At 53.5% G+C, this 23,474-nt stretch overlaps 1 protein-coding gene across 4 annotated transcripts in view; it reads left to right on the top strand.

Annotated features, from left to right (window-relative positions):
- The first annotated feature begins 2,262 nt into the window (after positions 1 to 2,262).
- The window catches only part of TANGO2 (transport and golgi organization 2 homolog), a 32,824-nt gene continuing 11,612 nt past the window's right edge, over positions 2,263 to 23,474 (top strand). Inside the window, exons 1-4 of one of the 4 annotated variants that reach the window (XM_036276889.1) lie at positions 2,263 to 2,287; positions 14,772 to 14,868; positions 20,609 to 20,697; positions 23,076 to 23,195. In XM_036276889.1, the coding sequence (XP_036132782.1) occupies positions 14,813 to 14,868; positions 20,609 to 20,697; positions 23,076 to 23,195 (265 nt within the window). In that variant the 5' untranslated portion in view covers positions 2,263 to 2,287; positions 14,772 to 14,812. Of the gene's footprint in view, positions 2,288 to 8,271; positions 8,638 to 14,771; positions 14,869 to 20,608; positions 20,698 to 23,075; positions 23,196 to 23,474 lie in introns of those variants that run through there. The other 3 variants (XM_036276888.1, XM_036276890.1, XM_036276891.1) reach the window with 3 other exon arrangements.

Raw genomic sequence — 23,474 nt, 5'->3', positions numbered from 1 at the left:
GGGTTCAATTTTTGGTCAAGGGCACATACCTGGGTTGTAGGTTCAATCCCTGGCCCTGAGGGACACGTGTGGGTGGCAACCAACTGATGTATCTCTCTCACATAGATGTTTTTCTCTCTCACCTCCCCCTTCCATTCTCTCTAAAAATCAATGGAAAAAATATCCTTTGGTAAGGATTAAAAAAAAAAGATAGCTCTTGCCCCATGGAGCCACACAATCAGTGAAATTCTGGCCTAGCTGCCACATAAGCTGGGGCATATAGGAGTGGATTCACATTTAGAAGTGGATTTAATTAGTCCCACATAAACTCTGGATCTCATCAAGGGCATTGGGCCCTGGTCCTACTGGATACCCTCCTCTTATAGTGACCTTGTTGTCCAGCATCACACCTTCCCTATACACTTGCCAATGGTGGCAAAAGGGGCTCTGCTGAGATTGTGCACCTAAATCAGCCCAAGCAATCGCCTCTCTCCCCTGTAATTCCTGACAGGGTTCCTGAGACCCATCTGCCCCTGAGCTGGATCACCAGCATATACAGAGGATCAGGGTAGGCAACAGCAGTTCCAAGAGGACTGGCCACTGTCAGCAGTGGGTCCACCATGACCCAGGCTGCAGGTGGGGATCAGAAAGTCAGAGAACAGGAGAGATGGCCTCCACCACTCACTCACTGCCACAGGGGCCAGTACCCAGTCTCTCCCTATCTCCCACGCTCTCTACTCAGCCACTGGCCAGCTCTGTAGGGACATCCCTGGGGCATGTAAGCCCCTTGCAGCCCTGAGACCCCAGGGCTCAGATGCCCACCTTGACCCATCTCATTGGTCTTACCTGCTCCCTAGCACCAAATGTCATCCAGACTGAAGTCATCCATACAGGAAGACTGTGTTTTGCTGGGTCTGCCACCTACTGGTCACGTGTTCTTAGGCATCTGAAGTCCTCTGTTCCCAAGTTCTTCTGGGTTCCAGGAGGAACACAGATGAGATGGCAAAAGAGTGGGGTGCAGTGGGTCTTTGAGGGTATCATGCAGGTTTTGGTTTGATTCTAGCCTTTGCTGATTACCATTCAGGTCCTTCCCCTTTCTGAGATACAGTTTTCCACAGGGCATCAGCGCTGAGTCAGGATCAAGGCACCTAGGTGTTTAATGCTAGGCTAATCTAGCCACTGCCACCTGCCACTTTTTTTTTATTTTTTTATTTTTTTTTATTTTTTTGGTACGTTCCCCTAGCGGGAACCAAACCCAGGACTCTCTGGTCCACAGGCTGATGCTCCAACCGCTAAGCCAAACCGGCCAGGGCTTTTTTTTTTTTTTTTAACTTCACGCAAGCCATGTAACTGCTCTAAGTCCTGGTGTCTGCGTCTGTAAAATGGGATGAATGAAAGCTGTGTACTGAAACACTGGGTTTTGAGTGCTTAGCACACTGTTATTATTCTTAATGTAACTCATTCTTGTCATAGTTTGCTGAGTGTCCACTTTGGAGCAAGCTGCCCTCAGTTTCTGATTCTCCATTTTCTCTACACTCAGGCGCCCCAGTCAGTGGGGGCAGGGAGCCCATTAAATGCCTCCGTCCATTTGGGAAGGTCCCAGTCAGTGCCCTTTACAGGCCTCTTGCTCACCTAGTACAGATCAGGCTGGGCCAGCCCTTCATCCTTGTGGCCTGGACTTGCAAAAGAATAGCCTCCAAGTGGACTCAAAGGCTAGGGTGGCTGGAATGCCTGGTCCAGGGTCTCTCCTGAACATGGTAGGGATGTCAGGGTATTAGAGTTGCAGTGGAGAGGATAGCCAGGTCCAGAGGCTCACATTGGATAGACAAGGGGAGACAGGGACCCAGCCTGAGGGGCGGGTCCAGAAGTGAGCATCCTTGTAGTGTTTCCAGCGAGGGTCTCCGGGTGCGTAGGTGACCAATAAGCGTCTGGAGCTCAGGCCGCGGCCCTGACGGGTCTTCGAGGGCATGAGCTCGAGGGCGGCTGCAAGCGACTGCGACCTCCCACGGGCGTCCCCAGGGCCGGGGTGGGGAGAAGGCTAGGAAGTCCGAGGGGAGTCACAGGCTCACAGGCCCCGGGACACCAGCGTAGACCTGCGGCTTGGTGCAGCCCTGGAGGCGGGGCGCCAGGAGGGCTGCAGTCCCCGAACGACAGCGTAGGTAGCCAACCGTACCCCAGGCTGTAGCACGCTGTCCCGCCCTTTGCCAGGCAGCCCAATGGCGAGCCCGCAGACGGCGTCAGAGGCGGGACCTGGGCGGTGGCGGCGGCGCGCGGGCGCGGCACCCGGAAGTCGGCAGCGGCGGAGGCGGTGAGTGCGCGGCTGTCTCTCCGGCCTGGCGGACTCAGCTCCCCGCGGGGCGGGGCGGGCCTGGGCTCGGGGGCGCGGGGCTCTGGCGGCGCGGACGGGGAGGGGCGGGGTCACACCTCCCTGCCGTGCCTCAGTTCCCCCTTCCTGAGGCGTGGAGTGGAAATCAAGCGGCCAGATCCGGGGAGACCAAACCAACCCTGGCCGACGAAGGGCCGCACGCGTTATTGAAAGGCCTTTCCAGTGATCTCTGGCCGGGTGGAGTGCGGGGGCTACTGGCAGGCAGGGCTGGTCTCGCTGCGGAGAAGCAGAGACTGGCGGTGCTGGAAGTTGCGTGGTGGCTGTAGGGTGGGTGGGTCATGGTATCAGTCAGCTATGGAGCCCTTAGTCACGCCGCTGCCTCCTGCGTCCTGCTGCAGGGACATGGGGTAACAGCTGATGTATGTCTGAGTAGGCAGCAAATGCTGGACTATCCTTTTGCCTGAACAAGGCCTTACTGGGGTGGCTCAGATGGTCAGATCCTCCCCTCAGGGCTTCAGGGGTGGGGGCTGGATAAGGCTGCACCCAAGGCAAGGCCTGACCTCTTGCTAGCCCTTGAGACCCTTTCCCCCACTCCAGCACCTTCCACACTTTGGCTTCTTTCTGGGCCACAGCTAGAGGGAACCTTTTGCCCTTGGGCCAGTCTCTGAGCCTTAGGCCCCCATTCTCCAATGGATATGTCATATGCTTGATACAGGCCTGGCTTGTCGTCCTGTTCCAGATCTTCTGACCACTGTTTTGCTGCTGCTGTTGGGCTCAGCACCCTCTTCCATGAGGCAGATGTGACATGGTGGCAGCTCTAAGGGGTGTCTCCAACTGGTAGTGCTTTGGAAGTGCTTTCTTGAACTTGCTCGATGGTCCTCTGGGCAACCTTTCGGGGCAAATGTTCATTGGCCAAACACTGTTTGTTCACATTGAAGAAAACTCAGGCTGAGGGGCAAAGGGTGTTCCCAAGGTCATTCAGCCAGGGCTGGCTCCTGGTGCCTCTGCTCCTTCTGGGTCTCTCTCCCAAGAGTCTTCCTGCATCAGGTGACTTGTCAGGTGGGGCGGTGGCAGCTGGAGAGGAAAGCTGTGTTGTGTTGGCAGGTGGACACAGCAGAGCCTCCGTCCCCCTACAGCCCTCCTCTCCAGGATCCCAGTGTTCCTGTGGGACAGGGTGATGTGCTCTGGTGCTCCCATCCTCAGGCTCCTGACCATTTACACCAGTCCTGCCAGCTTCATGTTATAATGAGTCCACGGACTGCAGGCCCTTCAGACCAGGCCACTGCCTGCTCCAGCGTGTGGTGACGACAGTCCTTCCCTGAACAAAGGCAACAGGCCAGATGCTCCAGCAGCCCAGCCCTTAAGCTGCTATTACTGCCTTATGCTTCCTTTGTGTCTTCATTTGAGGGCTGTTATTTTGGTTATGTTTCCCCATGGGTGTAATGGTGTGCTGTGTTCTTGGACCTGGTCTCTGTGCTAGAGGGCGAGCTCTCTGAAGGCTCTGCAGGTAGTGCTGCTGAGTACCTCTGTGAAGAGATGAGGGAACCCCAGAGCCTGTCTGGAGAGAAACAGCTGGGGGCAGGGAGACTGGGAGGCTTCTAGAATTGGCCACACTGACACTGACACTCCAGATGTGTGAGAACAGGGTCCATCCATCCTTTGCAGTGAGGACAGCCTGGCATTTGTTGGTCTGGACTATGGGGTTTGATGATGGGTTCTATGAAAATAAGGTCACCCCAAAACCACTGAGCTGATCTTTCTGGTCATCAATGCAGCTTTTATTTTTCTCAAACTTTCTTTTTAGATTACAAAAATAATATATGCACACTTAAAAGTAAAAAACCAATCCCATCCTCAGGTGACTTGCTGCCACTTGGGTTCAGCCATCCATGTCTTCAGGACCATGCCAACTTTAAGAGCTTGCTTTCATCTCTTTTGAGAGATTGGTGGGGAAGGTAACCCCTTCCTCCTTTGTTAACTGCACAAGCCTCAGGCCACTGGGAAGCTAGGCTTGTGGGGAAGCTGAGTGTTCCTGCCAGGAGAGGCCAAGGTGCAGAGGCCGCCTCGTGACTGGAGCTTTCCTTAGTGCTCACTGTGTCCCTCATTTGTGCTGCTCCTTTGAATTGTGAAGGGACAGTGACACTTAGTGTGAGGCTGAATTAGTGCTCCGAAAACATCTCAAAGATCTTAGATCTTAGGAGAGATTATCACTGTAGAAAATTTGCCATGGTGAAATGCCACTTAACAGTTAAAACAACAAAGCATAGATCTAGGAGTCCTCAGTCCCTGAGCGTTGGAGAGGGTGGAGCATTGCAGTGGGCCGGCTGCTTAGAATATTTACAGACGTCAGGACTTTCTCAGCCAAGGCCTGGGGACAGTGACACTGTGTTCCTGTGTGTATTCACCTCTTCTGCAGGCAGCCACTAGCAGTACTTCAGGCGGCATGTGAACAGAGCAGCTTATGCTTTCCAGCTCTGCCCCTGGGAGCTGTTATAGGGTGGGGATGAGATGCAGGGTGGGGAGGATCCCTGCAGCCATCATGTATGAAGCCTGAGAGATCCCATCCTCTGCATGGCTCCTCAAGACTATATGAAGACAGCTGGCTAGACTTAAAAATGTATTCCCAAATATGTCAAGTGCTTGGCATAATGAAATGGGACCTGACTCAAGGGACCAGTTAACCTCTGTCCAGAGCCTTAGCACATGCAGCTGGGTAGGACACTGGTTTGATGTGAACTGGAGCCTCACTTTCCTGAGTGCCTCCATCCCCTTGGCTCTGTATTGTGGTGAAAATACCTCCTCATTCACTGGCGTGTGTACCTCCTGTTCATTGCTGCATTCTGACCTGGTGTCTCCCCACCTACCAGATGCCCTATTTGCCTTTTCAGTTGACAAAGGGAAGTGATCCCATCAAGGGCAGGTCCTCCTCACCCCTCTGCCCCAGTGGTCAGGTGTGGACTTGGTCAGGTGTGTAGCTTTGCTGTTGGCTTGGGTGGGTGTCGTTGTGCAGAACTCACAACAGCTCAGCAATGCTTGGTCCCCATTTTGAGGCATTTTGAGCCAGGGCCTAGTCTGTTCTTGTCTAGTCTCCTGTGAAAAGCCTCTTCTTCTGGTCTTTCCTGCCTGATCCTGCTCCACCCGCCCAGAGGAACATCTCAAAGCCAGTGGGGAAGGAGGGCTAGGTCTGTCCACTTGCTTATCATGGGCAGCTTTTAGGAGTGGACAATCTATTTTATTTCCCTGATGTCAATCACACCTACATTGTAAGTATCTAGCTCCATGAATGGGAGAGTGAACCCAGCCTTGTAGTAACCATCCACATGAGAGTGTGGAAACCATCGCCAGCACATAGATGTCTCCCTCATGTCCCTTAGTGTCCTGCAGACCAGGTGGCTTCTGCCCTGACTTTTGTCCCTATGGATGAGTCTTGCTTATTTCTGGTCTCTGCAGTTGTACAGTGGGGGCCTTTGTCCTGGGTGGGGCCTCTTACTCCGTCGCTCTCTGCTCTAGTACGTGGATGCCACTGTTGACGGACATGGGGTGGCTTTCAGTTCCGGGCTGCAGACTTCCTCGCCTGTGTTGTTTCATGGGCCAGGGCACTGGCACAGTGCCTGGGGTGGCTAGCGGTGGCAGGTGTGGCACACTCACTCAGAATTTTAGAAGACTCTGTGAATGGCCAAAAGGAAGACTTACATTCCAGACACTAGAGTATGTGCTGAAGCTGAGAGATCTAGTGATACGCAGGTCCTGAGGGCTGTGTAATTGGGTGTCCAGGTGGGGTGGAGTTGGACAGACTGGATGCCCTGGAGACGAGGAAGCACAGGAGTCCATCCCTTATACCACCCACTCAGGCAGACCCTGGGCAGATCTGACAATTAAGCCAAAATACAGGCATACAAGGAAGTCAGGAGAAGGGCTCTTACTTTGGGACAAGAAGGGCGATCCCTGTTCAGGAAAGATGGGAAAATTCACTGTAAAATAACAGAGTTAAAAAAAAAATCAGACCCTTTTATTTATTTATTTTAATTGATTTGAAAGAGAGAGAGAGAGGAAAAAAAGAAAACATTAGTTTTTGTTGTTCTGCTTATTTATGCATTCATTGGTTGATTCTTGTATGCTCTTTGTCAGGGGATCAAACCCACAACCTTCGCATATTGGGATCATGCTCTAACCAACTGATCTACCCAGTCAGGGCAGTAACAGCCTTTCTGATGGGCAGTGCCACAGGCAAGGCTGCAATGCACGGGAGGGATGGGGAGAAAACATTGTGGCTCATGGAGGAAACAGGGCATGCCTGTCCACACTACATCAACAGCATTACAGATCAGTGCAACAAAAGCCCAGGATTCAGTATCCAAATCAGTGATTCATGGACATGGGCCTGCGGGTGGCTGTAAGATGTGTTGCTACTAGGGGATGCCACGGAAACTGGTGAGAGCATTTTCTGCCTCTGCAGGCAGGTGAGTCTTGGCAGGCTCCTCCTGGGGTGAAGGGAAGCAGGACCAGACTGGCATCAGATATTTGGAGGTGTGCTCACCTGGGAGTCTCAGCCGCTGACTGAGTCATTTCACTTCCCGAGTCACTGTCCTAGGAGGGTCCTTGGCCTGGTTGCAGAGCTTGGGCCTAGGACTCCACCCCCTAGGAAAGATGAGCAACAGTGAGCAGGCTGGGGACACTACCCCTTGCAAGGATGGACCTGCATAGCCAGTCATGGGGAAGATGGACAACGAAATCCTGCCTGTGTGATAACCCTATACACCCGTACTTTGCTGAGAAAGCTGTGGAAGCACACAGCTGACCGGAGATGGGGCTTTTGTTGGCTGTGCATAGTTGGATGAGAGTGTGCTCTTGGGTCACCTGGGAGTGGGAACCACAGCCACAGACTCTGCCAGCCCCCAGGAGCTGTTGGTTGTGGCAGCAGGAGGTGTGGAGCCTTGGGCTTGGGTACAGAGAGGCTGAACGGGGTGAGCTGATGAGCCTGCCGCAGGCATGAGAGGACAGGTGGACTTGGAGGAAGGGGAAGGGAGAGGCCCTTGGAGGAGATGGTGCTGATAGGCACTGGGTGGGTGGCAGCAGTCAGTGCGTGCTGCCACTAACCCCCAGGTGGGGTGAGGTGGGCAGCCAGTTAGGGAGTAGACCACCTCCAGTAGTGCTGAGGTCTGCCAGTCCCCCTGCTAGGTCCTTCTCCATCTGGGCTGGCAGTGACAGTAAGGCCCTGTCAGTGACCCGTAGGCCCCTCTTGTGTCCTCTTCTAGTGGCCTCATTGAGGTCAGTGGCTCGCCCTGCCTTTCACCCACCTGTCTCTGCCAGGTGCGGGGCAGGAGGCATGGAAGCAGATCCTCACTGTTGGTCAGCAGGCTGTGGACGGGTCCATCAGGGTGCCAGGTCTTATTCCCAATGGCCCTTGTCTGAGCCACTGCAGTCATCGCTGCATCTCTTGGCATGTTACTCTGACTAGTCTAGCCAGGTCTGCCTGCCTATATCATTTTCTTATTGTGCTCTTTTTACTTATTTATTTATTTTATTCCTCACTCGAGGATATTTTTCAATTTATCATCAGAGTGGGAGGGAGGGAGGGAGAGAGAGACAGGGAGAAACATCGATGTGATATAGCCACATTGACTGGTTGCCTCCCCCACGACTCAACCAGGGCTGGGGATGAACTGCAACTGAGGTATGTGCCCTTGACCGGAATTGAACCCGCGACTTATTGGTCCGCAGGCCAGTGCTCTAATCGCTGAGCCAAACCGGCCGGGGTTCTTGTGCTCTTGTTAAATGCCACACAGAATGAGGTTTGAAGCGGACTCAATGAAGAGCCTGATCCTTCTGACAGAGGCAGTTTACCCAGCTCCACTTGGCTGCTAGGAACAGCCCTGTTGGTCCTCTGGGAAGCAGGAGAGGAAGCAGGAGGTACCAGCTGGAGGGGTGATTCAGAGGCTGTGAGTGAGCAACAGGATGAAACAGGCCAAGAGAACTCTCAAAAGCGCTATCAGCAGATGGGCTGAGAGTGCCTAGAAAGCTCTGCTTTGTTGCCAGCACCAGTGCACTAAGAATAGCTGATGCCAAATCCGCCACCCATTCTTTCTGTGTTTCAGAATTACCAGGTGGTTAGACCAGGGGAAAACCAGACTTGCTGAACTGTGATCAAGAAGACTTCCACTGGCTTTTTCAGAGAGTATGGGAAGTTCTTGGCCTTGGTTTGAAGACGTCACTTTCTTTTGCTTCACACTTCACAGGTCCTTCCTCCTGGGGCTCAGGTGTGCCCAAGGACTCCAGGTGCACGTGGGGAGTGCAAGCCCTGCTCTTCACATGTGGATCCACACAGGCTGCAGGTGGGAGCACCTGGCAGAGATGCACACTCAGACTGGTGTAGGCCACCCCAGGGGACACAGTGTTTTCTTAGCTGTTTCTAGGCAGGGCAAGGTCACAGCAGTTGTCCCAGGCTGATTGACTGGTGAGCAGGGGCAAGTGGGCAGGTCTGAGGTGTGGGTACTCTGGTCTCATTGGTGCATGTGCACCCTTGTGTACCTACCCAGCCTGAATTGCAGTCCCTGGGCTGGGGATCTTTTGTCACAGTCTCAGTCTGTGCTGGACATCGTGGAGAGAAGGCGCTCGTAGAGCTGCTGCCTTCCTGTTCTAGGTGGGACTTCATGCTGTTCTCTATTCACTCCCAGAAAAGTCCTAGGTAGTTGGTTAAAGCAGAGCTGTCACTCGGCCATGCTCACAGAGATCAGTGTTTTATGTGAAATCTTTGTGGTTACAAAGATTGCCTAGTTGTAGTTGTTGTGTGCAGTTAGGAGAGTTCGTGTTGGTGTGAGTTGTGGAACGTGGTGTTGCGAAGCAACCATGGTGAGGACGCTCCATGGGCATGTGGGACTGCCGACACCAGCTTCCTCCCAAGCGGGACCAACTCCTGGTTTTCTATACAGAACAGCCCAGGCCACAGTGAGCACCCCTTTGGGCCTCAAGGTGAGCATGGAAGGACACGCTTCCCGCAGTGGCGAGAAAGACGGCACCTCTTTGCGTCTGGCTCTGCAGCCCACCTCTGTGCAGCGCTGAGCCCGGTGTCTCAGGTTGTTTGGCCACCTCACAGGTCCACTCTCTAGCTCTTGTGTGGTCCCTTCAGACTGCTGCCCCCACAATCTCCCCTCCTTGGCCTGGGCCACTCTCTGGGGCTTCCCATCCCTGTGGACCAGATGGGTTCGCCTGTACGTGAGGCAGTTGTAAAACAGCAACCCCAGTATGACCACACATGGACACAGTGACTTTCCACTGTGGCTGGGATGGAACTGGCTGCCTGTAATCAGCTTTCCCAGGGGCTTCTAATGCCTTGGGGAGGGTCGACCACAGGGAGAACAGTGAGGCCAGTGGGGCCCGTGTAAGAGGCATGCTGGCTTCCCAGTGTTTCCATGATGAAGCTGGGTGGGGGCAGCCTGTGTATGTGCCAGGGTGGTGCACATGTGCAGATCCAGTGTTGGGGGCACCCTGGCCTTCTAGGGGGCTGTCTAGGAGCAGATGTGAGGTCAGGTATGCCCACCTGACCCCAGCACCCCATGTGTGCCTGCTCCTTCACCCCATATGCAGCCTCTGTGCACCCCTCCAATGAGCCTCCTGTGTGACCTCAAGCTGAGCTCTCAGTGAGAGGGCGTCATACCTGTAAAGTGCCCAGCTCAGGAAGTTGCTCCCCAGCTGTCCCCTCCCTTGCCCTGTGGCACCTGGAGCCCAGCCTTCTCTGACTCAGTGTGTCACTGGCCAGAGAGCCAAGTTCTATGGGGGCCCTCCTCTCTGTGTCCTGTGTCACCTGGCTGCCATCCAGGTTGCCTGGAGGCCAAGTGAAGGAAAGGAAGGGAATGCAGAGGATGGGCCTGTGATGATTCATTGCCTGCCCTTGGTAGGCCTGACTGAGTATGTACATTACTGTCATGGCCTCTTTGGCCTGCTGGGGCAGGCAGCGCCCTGGGCATAGGACACAGAGGTGGGAAATGGCTTCCTGCAATGATCAGATGCTCATCTAAGGCCCATGGTAAAGCTCCTGGTCAGATCCTCTGGAATCCTCCTGCCTGCCTTTTCTCTGTCTGTGGGCTGGCTCTGGCCATCTTGCCCTCAGGAGTGACCCCGGAACCTGCATAGCCCTTAAGTCTCAAGCTTCCATGAGCATGTGGACATTCCACAAGGCCCTGCGCCTATGTGCTGAGCCCTGGGTGGGTGTGGGGACAAGTGGGATGAGGATGTCACTGAGAAAGCCAGGCATGCTTCTGTCTGGGATGCTGCCCTCCCTGCAGACTTTACCAGCTCAGGTGTCATTCAGGGTGAGCTCGTCCTGACAAACATAGTGCCACCTGACAAGGATGAGCCCCAGCCACATCAGGCATGATGGGACCTGTTGAAGGCCCTCCCCCTCTGCTGGCCACAGGGCTGTGGGAAGTAGAGAGGAGCATTTTCTCAGAGGACCTGAGTGATCCAGCAGGCAGGTCACTGTTTGTCACTTACATGCCCACCTGTCTTATACCCAGCACTTGGTGCAGTGACTGGGATGACAGAGGCTGTATCAGAGCTTGTTCCCAGAGCCCTGAAAGTCAGCAGGGATGAGAAGGTAGCTGAACAAGGAGGGGTGTCAGGGAGGACTTCGCCAGGCTCTGGAAAAGATGTTGGAGCTTCATGGTGGGCCTGGGGGGGGGGGGGCACTCTGGGAGAAGGGCTGGCATCCCTGGGACCTACCAGGAGTTTGCTGAGGGAGCATATCGGGTCTAAATGAAGAAGAGTGCTGGGGGTAGGTGGGAGGTGAAGCCAGGAAGGGGAGGGACCTGTGGGCAGCGGGCCTGGCTTGAGTGGGGGGTGAGGGATTGGAGAGAAAGGCAGTTCCTGATGGTCCCCTCCCCAGGGGCTGGCTTTCCTCTGGTCCTTCCCTCCCAATGACTGCGTCTTCGTCGAGGCTGCAGCCCTGGGCTCTGTGCCCACACCTCTGGCACCAGGCTGCCTGGAGACCCATCGGTGGCCTTTCCTCAGACCACAGAGCCCTCCCTGCTACATCTGGAGGGCTGATCTGCCACTCACCTGTGCCAGCTCGAACAATGGGGTCCTGCAGTTGAGTTGGGGGTGGGGGCTCTGTATATGGCCTGTGAGCATCAGAGGCCAGACCTGTCTTTTGCCAGTGGCCTCATCTAGTGGCCAGGCATGCAGCTCAGGGAAGGATGTGGTAGGCCAAGGCAGACATGATGGCCTCTTCCTCTGACAGCCCAGAGTGGTACATCCCTGGTGAAGCAGCCTTCGGAATAGCCCTTCATCCCAGTGGGACTCTGGACCAGTGGTATTTCAGCAGGGGTGGGCTGGCAGGGCTCCTACCACTGACTGCGGCAACCTGGGTGCCACAGACACCACCAGTTGGCCTTACTTGGAACATTCTTATGTCTGAGAGAGGCACAAGAATCCCCTGGGTTGACGGAGCCTGTGTCTTCTGTGCTGGACTATGATCAAGTGTCAGGTGCTGGGAACCCTGTCAGCTGTACCTGGTGGGTGGGACCCTGGGAGGCCCAGCATGCTTCCTGTCTCTCTGCACTGTGTTCTGTCTGATTCTGCTGACTCATATCATCAACTGTGTCTAATCTGTTGTTCAATCCACTGCTGAGTTTGAATTCATGGTTATCTGGAACTTCCCTTTCTGAAAGTTCTTTCTGGTGCTTTGCGACCCCCCTTTTCCCTGTAATATCCCCAGGCACTCTTTTTCTGCAATCAGCACGTGGTTGGTTTACAAAATGTATGGCGATCTCTTTTTGCTGGTTCTTGTGCATGATGCTTTATTTTGTTATGTGGTTCTTTCTGACTGTGTGCTGCTCTTTGTCCTAGAAATTACTTGTGAGACTTCTTGGAGGTCTGGGGTAAAGATGAAAACTTTGGTTTGTCAGGTGCCCAGGGACACTACCATTGTGGGGAGCCCTGTAAACCAAGTCTTGGCTTGAGGTTTCCTGGGCCCTGGTGTGGCCCTGGCTCCACTCGTGGAGTTTCTCCGGGACTCCCTCCACTTGTAGACTGTCCCTGTGGCCCCTGGGTGGCTGTGTTGCTCTTCAGGGTTCCTACTAGATCCCTTGGAGGGTTTCCTACTAGGCCCTGTCCCTAGGCAGCCCTAGGTTTTGTCTTCTGTTCCTCACACTGCGAAGGCCACCAGAGCCCAGTTTGTTAGATGAGTCAATGCCCCAGGGCAGCAATGGCCCCTGAGCTCTGCTTTTTTCCCCTCTCTGGATTCCTATGTTCTCCAAGATGTTGGCTAAATCCTACATGACCTTGTTAGCTCTCAGCTGCTTTTAAGATGCTTTCACATTCTCTCAAACATTTTGAGTTTTTACTGAGATTGTTGGCCCCATCAGGCTGCCCACAAGTATTGGGATTGTCAGGGCACCCAAGGGTGGGAATCTAGCCCACTCTTGTCAGCTCGGGCTGGTGGCTAGCAGCCCATCTCACATCGCTGTACATCCCCTAGCACCTTGCACTTCTGCTAGTCGCCATGGCGACACCTCACCTACACCACTATGGGCTTCATTCAGGGCAAAGGTTGGTCTCCTGCTGGCCCTTACCATGCCTGCAGGGGCCAGGAGGAACAGGAGGCCGAGTCCTGGGGGTCCCTCCGGGGCTTGTGGGAGCCAGTGGAGATAGTAGTGGAGTCAGTCCTTTCCCCCGCCCCTCATCACCCAGTGAGCAGAAGTGAGTGGAGTGATGGGAACACCATGACGTTGTCCACAAGATGGCCTCAGGAGCTAGGCAGCCTCAGGCTCTGGCCCCTTTTGGCTCTTCTGTACTCTTAGCTTCAGCTCCTGCTGCCCACCCACCTGCAGACGGGTTGCTGGCAGGGTTGGTGTGGTGGGAACATCCTCCTTCTGTGAGTCCTGAGACAGGAAAAGTTTCATTTCAAAGACCCCAGAACTGAGAGCGATTGCACTGACATTAGAGAGGAGCTCTCACCATCACTATTCATCTGCCTGTCCCATGGCTGGGAATGGGTCTCTCCCGGCACTGTGGGGGCCTGGGCTTGAGGCACTGAGCTGGAGCCCTTCTAGGCCCATGCCTGCTACCCACATGCCTGCAGGCGGCTCTGTGATGGTGTGCCACACAGCAGGCTGGCCCTTTTCCCTGAGTGGCTGTTCTGAGGCCGGGGGTAGAGAGGCAGGAGTGGCAGAGTAGCCAGGCAGGCTTATATTGAAGCCTGGAGCAAGGACAGGCTAGGTTGGTAATCTTTCTGCTGCTCCTGCCTCCAGCAAGGGCCCAACTCACAGACCTGTTTTACAGATGTACCCCACTGGGCAAAGCCCAGGCCTTATTCTAGCAGGCAGTGCACTTAACATCCTGAGACAGGCTACTGCATAGATCCTCCCTAACCCCAGGGTGCCCCAGGCTAGGGCACTTGGAGTTCAGTGGCCTCCTCTAGACACATGCAGACAGACAAGTGTATAAGCGTACACATGCACACATGAACACATGCAGACATATTCATGCAGTTAAACATATGCACAGATTCTCAGCCTCACAAATGTGCACATACGTTAAACACATTTTCCCCCTTGCTCATCAGGCTCTTCTGGGGGCATCTTCTTGGCTCCCTTCAGTTATCTGCACAGCCACTTTGCTGCCCTTGTCCTGGTTGAGGGTGCTGGCTCTGCTCTGGAGCCATGTCCTTAGCTTGTCACACACGTATAGGACTAGAGACCCTCACAGTCACCTTGTCCAGGGTTGGTGGCCTTGGGATCTCATTTCAGTTCCTAACTCATTTGTGGGAAAAAATCTGCTGGCTCCAGAGGCCCCAGGTGAGAGACATTTGTGGCTGGGGGGTAGGAGGGTGTGCACCGAGTTGTCACCTGGGTTTGTGTCCATGTCACCAGCACATGTGCTTTGCCCCTTGTCCCCTGTTGACTGGGGTGTGCAGGGCCCTGTGGGTCCCTGGCTACACTTGGGCTGTCATGGGCAGAAGGTGTGTGTCGAGGGCCTGCAGTAGACACGGATGCAGAGTATCACCAAGCCAGTTGGATGTGATATGGCCCTACCTTGAGTGGCTCGGGGCTGGAATTGGTGCTGGAATTGGGCACTCTGGGGGGTGGCACGGAGCAGGCTGCAGAGCCTTGCTCCCAGGTGGGTTTGAGCCAGCTTGCCTGCCCGCTGCTCCAGCTGTGCTTGTGGTTCTTGCTCTTGCTGCTGCTTTCCCCTCTAGCAGTTACTTGCCACCCGATGTGGTCCACAGCCAGTGAGCACTGCAGGCACCATGGCAGTCTGGCCAGTGTTGACAAGTGTGTACGTTTAAGGACATGGTTGTGTAGTGCTGGTGAGTGTGTCATGGTGTTGGGCACATGACTCTGGCACATCTAGTGAGTTTCAAGGTCATTATAGATCTGGTTTTGTTCCAGGTCAGAGAACATTACAGGTTCAGGAAAGGTGGTTCTATAGTCTGCTGTTTACTAAACTAATTCTTTTCCTTTTCCTGCAGACTGTGTGACCCTGTGTGAGCAAAGCCACCCTCAGGGACCCATGTGCATCATCTTCTTTAAGTTTGATCCCCGCCCTGTTTCCAAAAATGCATACAGGTAACTGCCTCACTCTGGGTCTGCCATCATCTGCTCAGCCTTGGGTGCCCACAGTCCTCAATACCCATGTAGGCTCCCCAAGCAGGAGAGGCATGCTGTTGCCCGGCGGGGAGAGGGCGGCCCTGGGACAAGCTGCACAGGCCTGGCAGTGCCCTCTCAGACAGTGGTCACTCAGCGTGGGGTGCTGGAGGGAATACCTCTCAGTGGTGAAGACCCCGAGTCGATGTACAAATATACTAAGACCCTTCCTTCCTTCCTTCCTTCCTTCCTTCCTTCCTTCCTCCCTCCCTCCCTCCCTCCCTCCCTTCCTTCCTTCCTTCCTTCCTTCCTTCCTTCCTTCGTTGCGGTTTGGTCCCTGACCCTGGTCAGGGTCGTGCGGGAGGCAACCAATCGATGTGTCTCTCTTCACATGGATGTTTCTGTCTCTCTTCCCTGCCCACTCTATCTGAAGATAAATGGAAAAATATCCTCGAGTGGGAATTAAAAATGAAAAGAATAGGACAGGAGGATGAGGGAGGGGGCTGTCATGGGAGGGACACTGCAGCAAGACCAGTGAGGAGGGGCCTGGTGATCTGAGCTTGGGCATGTCAGAGATTTGGGATGGGCGCCCGTTGCCTGGAGTGGAAGAGGGAGCAACGAAGGGGGACTAGGCCCAGTTCCAGGGCCATTGGCCTGGAGGGAAGGAGGCCCTGACTGTCCAGTGTTGCAAGGAGCTGTCTGGGCCAGCAGGGCCTTCCCCAGTGCCCCTTACTTTGGTTCCTTCCTACCTTAACCACCCCTGTCCTGGCCTGGGTTGCACCAGCCTCTGATGCCCATCCTGGCATCCACTGCAGTATCATCATCTTTCCCCTGTGTAGCACCAGTCGGGATGAGAGTGTGTTTTGTTTGTGTGTGTATAATGAAGTACATATAACATAAAATTTGCCACTCTAACCGTTTGCAAGCGTCTAGTTCCACAGTATTAAGTATATTCACCTTTTTATGAAACCTCACTACCATCCATCTCTAGAACTCTTCATCTTCTCAAACTCTGTCCCCATTGAATAATAATCCCCATTCTTCCTAACCCCAGCCCCTGGCGCCATCATTTTCCTTTCTATTTCTATGATCTTAACTGCTCTGGGTTCCTCATATAAATGGAATCGTACAATATTTATCTTTTTGTGACTAGCTTATTTTACTTAGCATAACATTTTCAAGGATCATTTGTGTTGTAGTATGTGTCAGAATTTCCTTTCTTTTCAAGGCTGGATGAGATTCCATTGTATGGCTAGGCCTCATTTATTTATCCATTCATCCATCAGTAGACACTTGGGTTGCTTCCACCTCTTAGCTATTGTGAATAATGCTGCTATGAATATTAGCGTATAAGTATCTGAGTCCTGCTTCCAATTCTTTTGAGTGTGTACCCAGAAATGGAATTGCTAGATCTTATGGCAAGTCTGTGTTTAACTTTTTGGGGAACGGCCAAATTAATATCCTCAAGTGTATTTTGATGGCCCTGCCATAGGCTCCCTGTGGCATCTCGGCCCAAGTCCCTGTTGAGTGGGAGAGTGTGTCCTCACAGTGTGTCATCATTGCACACCATTCAGACCAGGTTCTCTCCTCCCAGCCAGACAGTCCTGGTGCCAGGGCCACCATCCACTTGAACCCTGCTGCCCACAAAGCTGGTTCACACGGCTGGGACTGTTGAGGTCCCGTGGCTCCATGTGCTCCTTCCAGCACCTTCAGTCTCAACCGTGTAATGTTCTCTTACCCCTCAGGGTAACAAATGGCACCTGTTTTAATTCATATTTGTGAGTTAAACTCATTTCTGCAGTCAGTTTTGTTTTAGGTCAGATGATTGCAAAGAGGACTTTTACTGCTGTACCTGTGGCCATTATTGCCATATCTGTAACTGTGAGTCAAACAAGTCATCTCTGCTTTGCAGAGACTGACACCCTCATTTTTGATGCTGGGGGCAGTGTTACTTATGGTTCTGCCATTTCCAGATGCTGATATTATGGGATTTAGTTCCTAGGAAGGGGAAAGGTGAGCCTATCCCTGTCACACCCCCCCTGGGGTGGCCCAGCGGTGTTCATGGTTGACCCGTCCTGTCACTTTGCTGGCCTGCTGATGGAAGGCATGGTTCCTGAAGCATCACCCCCTCTCTCAGGCTGTGTTTGAGCATTCTGTCATCTCTTTCCCACAGGAGAAAGCGTGGGCCACTTAGAGCATCTGTCTTGTGGGTTGTTCATGCCCAGACTCAGCAGCCACTCTGCTGCCCTCCCTATTGCGGATGCCCATTGCTCCAGATGTGGCACTCCCATGTCACATGCCACTGCTGCCTTACCCCAGGCATTGGCCTGGCATGAACCTCCCTGTCTGTCTTCTGGGTGCTGGGCTGGCCCTGGTGTAGGTGTAGTCTGCCTTCCAGGTTGCATGCCGGCCAACCACAAGTGGGCTCTTCCGGTGTCGCTCCGTCCTGGGCTCACTTTGGACACAATGCATCATGGCTGCTGTCCAGGGGTGTGCTCCCTTGGATGGTCCCAGTCTTTGCCCTCTATACCCGTTGTTGCCAGGTACTTGAAACCTCCATATTTTGGTGGCATTTACTCGATGTGAGTATAGTCTGGGTGCCTGTTGGTTTTGCTCTTGTTTTTAATACTAGTGTGTCTATCTGCATTACTCTGGCAAGGAGCCTAGAGGATAATAACTTACATTAGGGGCCTGTGAGATGCTAACTTAGAAGTTTTCCATGCTGGCTGCAGCGTTGCCCTTGGGTCCCAATGATCTTGGCATGCTGTGTAGAAGCAGCTGTGTCTAATGGGATTCCACTGATGTTATTTCCTTGATTGCAAAAGGCTATGTGCTCTTTGAAAAAAAAGTCATACCCCACAATATGTACAAAGTAAACCGTGAACTCTCAGACCTCCCCTCCCCAGAAGGTGCACAGACTCAACATAGACCCACCCCCAGATGGTTCACAGACCCACCCTCAGTAGCCCGGTGAGGAGAGCTCATTGGTCATGAATAATTAATTAGCAGTTTCAATGATTAGAACAAAACAAAGCCATGGTTGACTCACTGTCCTCAGATCCCAGCTGTGGTGGGATCGTCCCCTGCCTCTGGGCACAGGGGCACAGTTGGACCTTTATCAGTGTTGCTGTCCCAGAAGTAGTACCTGAGGGATTACTTCCCTCACTTGGAGCCTTGAGGTGGGCGCTCATCACACCCACACATCTCTGAATTATATATTTAATAAAATCCCCAACAAACCATGAAATTCAGCTAGTGACTCTTTTGATGAAAATAATCCAGCAATTGATGTTCCCAGTTACAAACACATGTAAATGCTCCTTGTTTTATTTTTATTGTTTTATCCTCACCCGAAGACATTCCTCCATTTTTTGTTCAGATAGAGTGGGAGGGAGGGAGAGAAGGAGGGGGGGGGAGAGAGAGAGAGAGAGAGAGAGAGAGAGGGAGAAACATCAAAGTGAAAAGGACACATTGAGTGGCTGCCACCCACACGACCTAACCAGGGTCAGGGACAAACTGAAACTGAAGTACGTGCCCCTAGCAGGGGCCGAACCCGGGTGTCTCTAGACTACAGGCTGACGCTCTAACCGCTGATCCAAACCAGCCAGGGCAACGCTCCTTGTTTTAAAAAGAGGCAGTTGTGCCTTGTCTGTATGGCTGTTGGTTGAGTATTGTCCCATGTACCAGGAAGTTGTTGGTTCGATTCCCAGTCAGGGCCCATGATGGTTTGCGGGCTTGATCCCTAGTAGGGGTTGTGCAGGAGGCAGCCGATCGATGTTTCTATCACTCTCTCCCTCTGCCTTCCTTTCTCTAAAAATCAATTAAAAAAAAAAAAAGCTTTATTGAAAAAAATAAAAAGAAACAGTTAAAAATCTTAGGACAGAAGGTTCTGCTCAGTCAGCTTTTTCCATCCCTAATATTTCCTTCTCTGGAGCCTTATGTAAGAAACAAAACCAGAAGCCAACAGCACAGGCCTCATTTTGGGCGCTTCCTTGGCCTCGCCATCCCCCACTCTCCACAGGGGTCAGAGTGAGTGTGCAGAGGAGGGCCTGGGGCACTGGGCATCTGAAGGAGGACCCTTGATCTTGACCATGTGAAACAGCCCCCGCCCATGGAGTTATCAGGGAGCCTGGCCTCTGCTGCATCCCCACCACAGCAGGAGTCTTGTCCCCTCTTGGGGATGTGGCACTTTTCCTCCTTCTGATGTTGTCCAGGCTGTGGTGGAGGGACACCTTCTACCAGGACAGGCCCATTTAGGCAGCCTGTGGGAGCAGGGACAGCCAGGACACATCTGTGGCTGGGTTCCAGAAGTGACAGAGCAGATGTGGAAAGCAGGGTTCAGGGCCCAGCTGGCTTCTCCTTCAGACCATCTACCTTAACCCCAGGCTAGGGTCCAGGTCGGAGCTTGGCAGTTAGAGCTGCAGAAGATTGTTCTGGGAATGGCTGGGGCTCTTATCAGGGCAGAGACTTTTCCCTCTCAGGGGCACATCCCTGAGACCTGGTGCAGTGCTGGAGCCAGCTCTGTAGAGGGGACAGAGTGGCTGCCTACCAGACTGGTGTTATGAAGGTGGTGAGGCTTCCAGGGCAGACCCGACTATTCACGGCCATGCACCGTCCCTGGCGGTATTGGCACCTGTAGCTGGGCTGCATGGGGAGGTGTAGAGTGTGCGTGTGGGGGTCATGTGCTGTGTCCATGGGGTGAAAACACTTCCATGGCCCAGCCCTGGTTTCACTTTCAGTTCTATGAACATCTTTGGTAATTCACATTGTACATGAGCAAATATTCATGAAGTCAATGAGACAAGATAAATTATTTTTGAAGACTTCTAAGGACATGACCACTGACTAGACTAATTTGGTTTCTGACCCAGTGTGACCACAGGCCACTAAGCCCCAGACCCTGGCCCCTTGTCCTCTCTGTTCACCTGTATATCCACCTGTGGTGCTCAAGTCCTCCGGTGACCATTTCTTAGATCCTGAGGTGTCCCACTCAGTCACCATCTGTGTTCTTATTTAAATGGCAAAGCTGACTGGAAACTTAGCTCTAAACCAGGGCTCTGAAAACTGTGACATCTTTTCTAATTACCAAAGAAATACTTGTTTGATTTATAATGAAAAAAATTAGAGAAACAGAGGAGCTCTCACCCATTCCCTCCCAGAACACCCCAAACTCAGGACAGCAGCCCTCAGAGACCCTGTGCGCTGCAGTGGTCCACACGTGTCCCCACACCACTCTGGTGAGCATGCTCACACTTCTGGGATGCTCGATGGGGTGTCTGTCTTCAGGGGAAGAGACAGATAGACAGAAGGAGGGGCACCTCCCTGTCACCTAGGTACCTGAGACATACTTGGTACCTCTGGTAGAATTCATTCTCAGAGCCCTCCCCTGCCTGGCCCCTGGTCTTTGCTTGCTAGGCCCTGTTTCAGGTGCGCAGGGGGTGTGTGGGGCAGGACTCCGCCTCCTGGCCCTGAACGGCGTGGACACATGTCTTCGCCCATCTCCTGCCTGTATCCACTGCAGGGCCCTGGGGCACTGTCTGGCCGAGGGCTTCTGGGAAACCCTCTGCCTGGAGCTGCTGCTGACCTTTGTCCCTTGCATGTTTTATTCTCTTTGGGACTTGCCCATGTTGTTACTGAGGCAAATTGTCTTTGTTAACTAGGGAGGAAAAAATGTGGCTTTTCTGTTTTGACCTGAGAGTTTCAGTTGTGATTTCTTTTTCAGGCTCATCCTGGCAGCCAACAGGGATGAATTCTACCACAGACCATCCAAGGTAGCTGACTTCTGGGGTGACAACAATGAGATCCTCAGCGGTGAGTCTTTCTTTGTGGTGGGTGGCCACTGCCTGATAGGAAGTATGAGCCCCAGATGGTTCTCACCATTACGAGTGCTGCTTCCCTGTGTAAATTTGGAATGAATAAGTGGACACCAATGGATCTAATGGGGGTGGGCTCCAAAGTCTTGCTCTGGGCCAGTGTTGGGTTGATCAGCCCCAGAATCGTTCACCCAACACTGTCCCTGTGGCTTGATGTATCATGGATTTGCAAAATAAGTAGCCGGAAGGATCAGTTGGTTTTATTTGGATCCACACGTTCCCGTGAGCATGCGGTTGTATGGGTGTGAGGTGCAAGTCCACACTCTATCACTCTGAGTAGCATTATAGTTGTGTGTGTGTGTATGTGTGTGTGTGTGTGTGTGTGTATGCGCACACACACATGTGCTTATATCTGCACACGTTTCAGTTTATGTACAAGCGCCCCTTGCTCCAGTAGGAGCTGGTCTGAATTTGGGGAGCAGAGGTTTGGTTGAGGCACCTTTGGGTGGGAGCTTCACGAGGAGTTTCTGTGGGGAGAAGTGGAGGAGACAGCCAGGTCCCTTGCCCACCCAGCCAACAGCCTCCCTGAGCCACTTGGACAGGGAGCAGTTCCTGCCCATGGGGTGGGCAGGGATCTGCTTGGAGGGCATGCAGGCAGGTGTTGGCTGAGCTAGGAGTCCCTCTGCCTGGGAGCCAGGTGCCAAGTAAGCACAAGGGTGCCTGTCAGAGTTGACAGGTGCCCAGTGTGCTGGGCATGTGGCCTTGTGGGCCCGGGGAGGCGGCATGTGCTCTGCTCTACCTGCAGTGTCTGAAAGCTCAGCTGTGGAGCTTCCACAGAAGGCTTTTTGTATAGACTGTGGTTGAGCAGTGGTGCGAGGAAAACACTGCTGGACTGTCCTGGTGTGAGAGGAGGGCAGGAATGGGGGCAAGGGAGACCAGGGCAGGGCACTGTCCTGGGCGAGAGGTCGGGTAGGTGGTGGGGAAAGCTGCCGAGAAGCCGTGAGTGGGGACCCAGGACGACTGAGTGCAAGAGGGAGAAGGGACTGGGTCAGAAACTACACAGGAAACCTTGGAAATGTGTAGACATACAGACAGCTGGCGAGGAGACCCCTGCTGTATACATTCTCAGCACAGTAGTACAGTAACCCCAGGGGGTTGTGTGTGTGTGTGTGGGGTCCTTGGCTGGGTCAGTCATGGCTCTCTCAGTGGTCATGGGGCAGGCCCACGAGGCCATGGGATGAGTGCTGAGGGGAGCCTGTGGGCATGGCCAGGACCATCCTGGCCATCCTGGGCTAGGATAGAACAGAACGGGGCTATGGGATAGGGCAGGCTGTGTGTGTGTCGCTGCTGTAGGGCACAAAGGGGAGGCTGAAGTGTGTGTGTGTGTTGGGGGGGCTTTGTCAGGACGTGTGGGGTGAGGGGGTGAGGGGCTGTTGCTCTGGAGAAGAAGAGTAGGAGGCACTTCTCAAGGATTTGTGTAGATGAGGACATGGAGGCTTGGATGAAAGGTTAGCCTGCCTGGGCCCCTTGGCCAACCTGGCCACCTGGGCTCCATTCTACTCTGTTACCTGGGCCTGCACCCTGCCCCTGAATTAGTGCCGATCTTGTCTGGGGAGCCCCAGCCACTTCGAACTGTTTACCCTTTGCAGTGATTTAGAGGAGGCCCCTGGCATGCTGTTAAGGGGCACCTACTTGCCTGGTGGACGGGTGGTCTTGTTGCATTACTTACTAGTTCCTAGTAGATTTTTGGGGGGTAGATTCCTTTTGGATTTTCTTCACATACAATCTTGTCATCTACAAATAAAGATAGTTTTACTTATTTCTTTTTGATTTTTACATTTGTTGCTTTTATTGTTATAAAAGTATCATTTTAATGATTTAGCTGTTTTTATCTCACTCTTCAAGTAAAATGACCCTCTAGTCTAGGAATGTGCTCTCCTGAGGCTGTAAGGGCCTGATCAACCTTGTGGTGGGGCCTGGTGGATTGTGCAGCATTGACTGTGGCAGGATTCGTGCCCTGGGGATGGGGCTGGTGGGAGGGCTACAGGCCTGGATGTGCACTGGGCTCCTAGTGAAGCTCTCACTGTGAGGCTCTGTGCATTCTGCCAGAGGAAGACAGCCAGCCACCTTTGCACCAGATCCAGGATGAAATTCCCGTGATGGAACTGGTAACTCTGCTCCCAGCCCAGTGCCAACCCAAGCTTCAGGATGCTGTCTGGGTGGGGCATGGGGATGGCATCTTCCCTGTATTCTGCTGCCCTGCCCTGTGGAGTCAGAGCCCCTGTTCCACAGCCAGGGCTGTGGGACTGAGGTGTGACTCCCCAGGATGTAGAGATACGGTGGGCACTGCTGGTGGTGATGCTGGCGTTTGTCCAGGGCTCGACATGGAGGAAGGCAAGGAAGGAGGCACATGGCTGGGCATCAGCACACGCGGGAAGCTGGCAGCGCTCACCAACTACCTGCAGCCACGGCAGGACCCAGATGCCAGGGGACGAGGTACTGGGGGCTAGCTTAGGGGTATAGGGGTTGGTCTGGGGGATGGGCCTTGGGGCGGGGCTTCTTTGGGCATGTGCAGAGACAGAAGGAGGAGCTAGAATGGGGAAGAGAGTGTTTCCTGGGCCCTGCAGTCCACTGTCTGGCAGTCACTGTGGGAACCACCCTCAGCTTGGCATACATGACAACCATGGCACTGACCTTTTACCCCTTTCGGGGAATGCACTTTATACCTGTCCCCCTGGGCAATGTGTCACTCACTATGTATCATTGTCCCCCACC

This window comes from Molossus molossus, unplaced genomic scaffold (assembly GCF_014108415.1).
Source record: "Molossus molossus isolate mMolMol1 unplaced genomic scaffold, mMolMol1.p scaffold_m16_p_22, whole genome shotgun sequence".
Taxonomy (NCBI): Eukaryota; Metazoa; Chordata; class Mammalia; order Chiroptera; family Molossidae; genus Molossus; species Molossus molossus.
The sequence above is the reverse complement of the archived record's forward strand: the minus strand, read 5'-3'. Positions and strand labels throughout refer to the sequence as shown.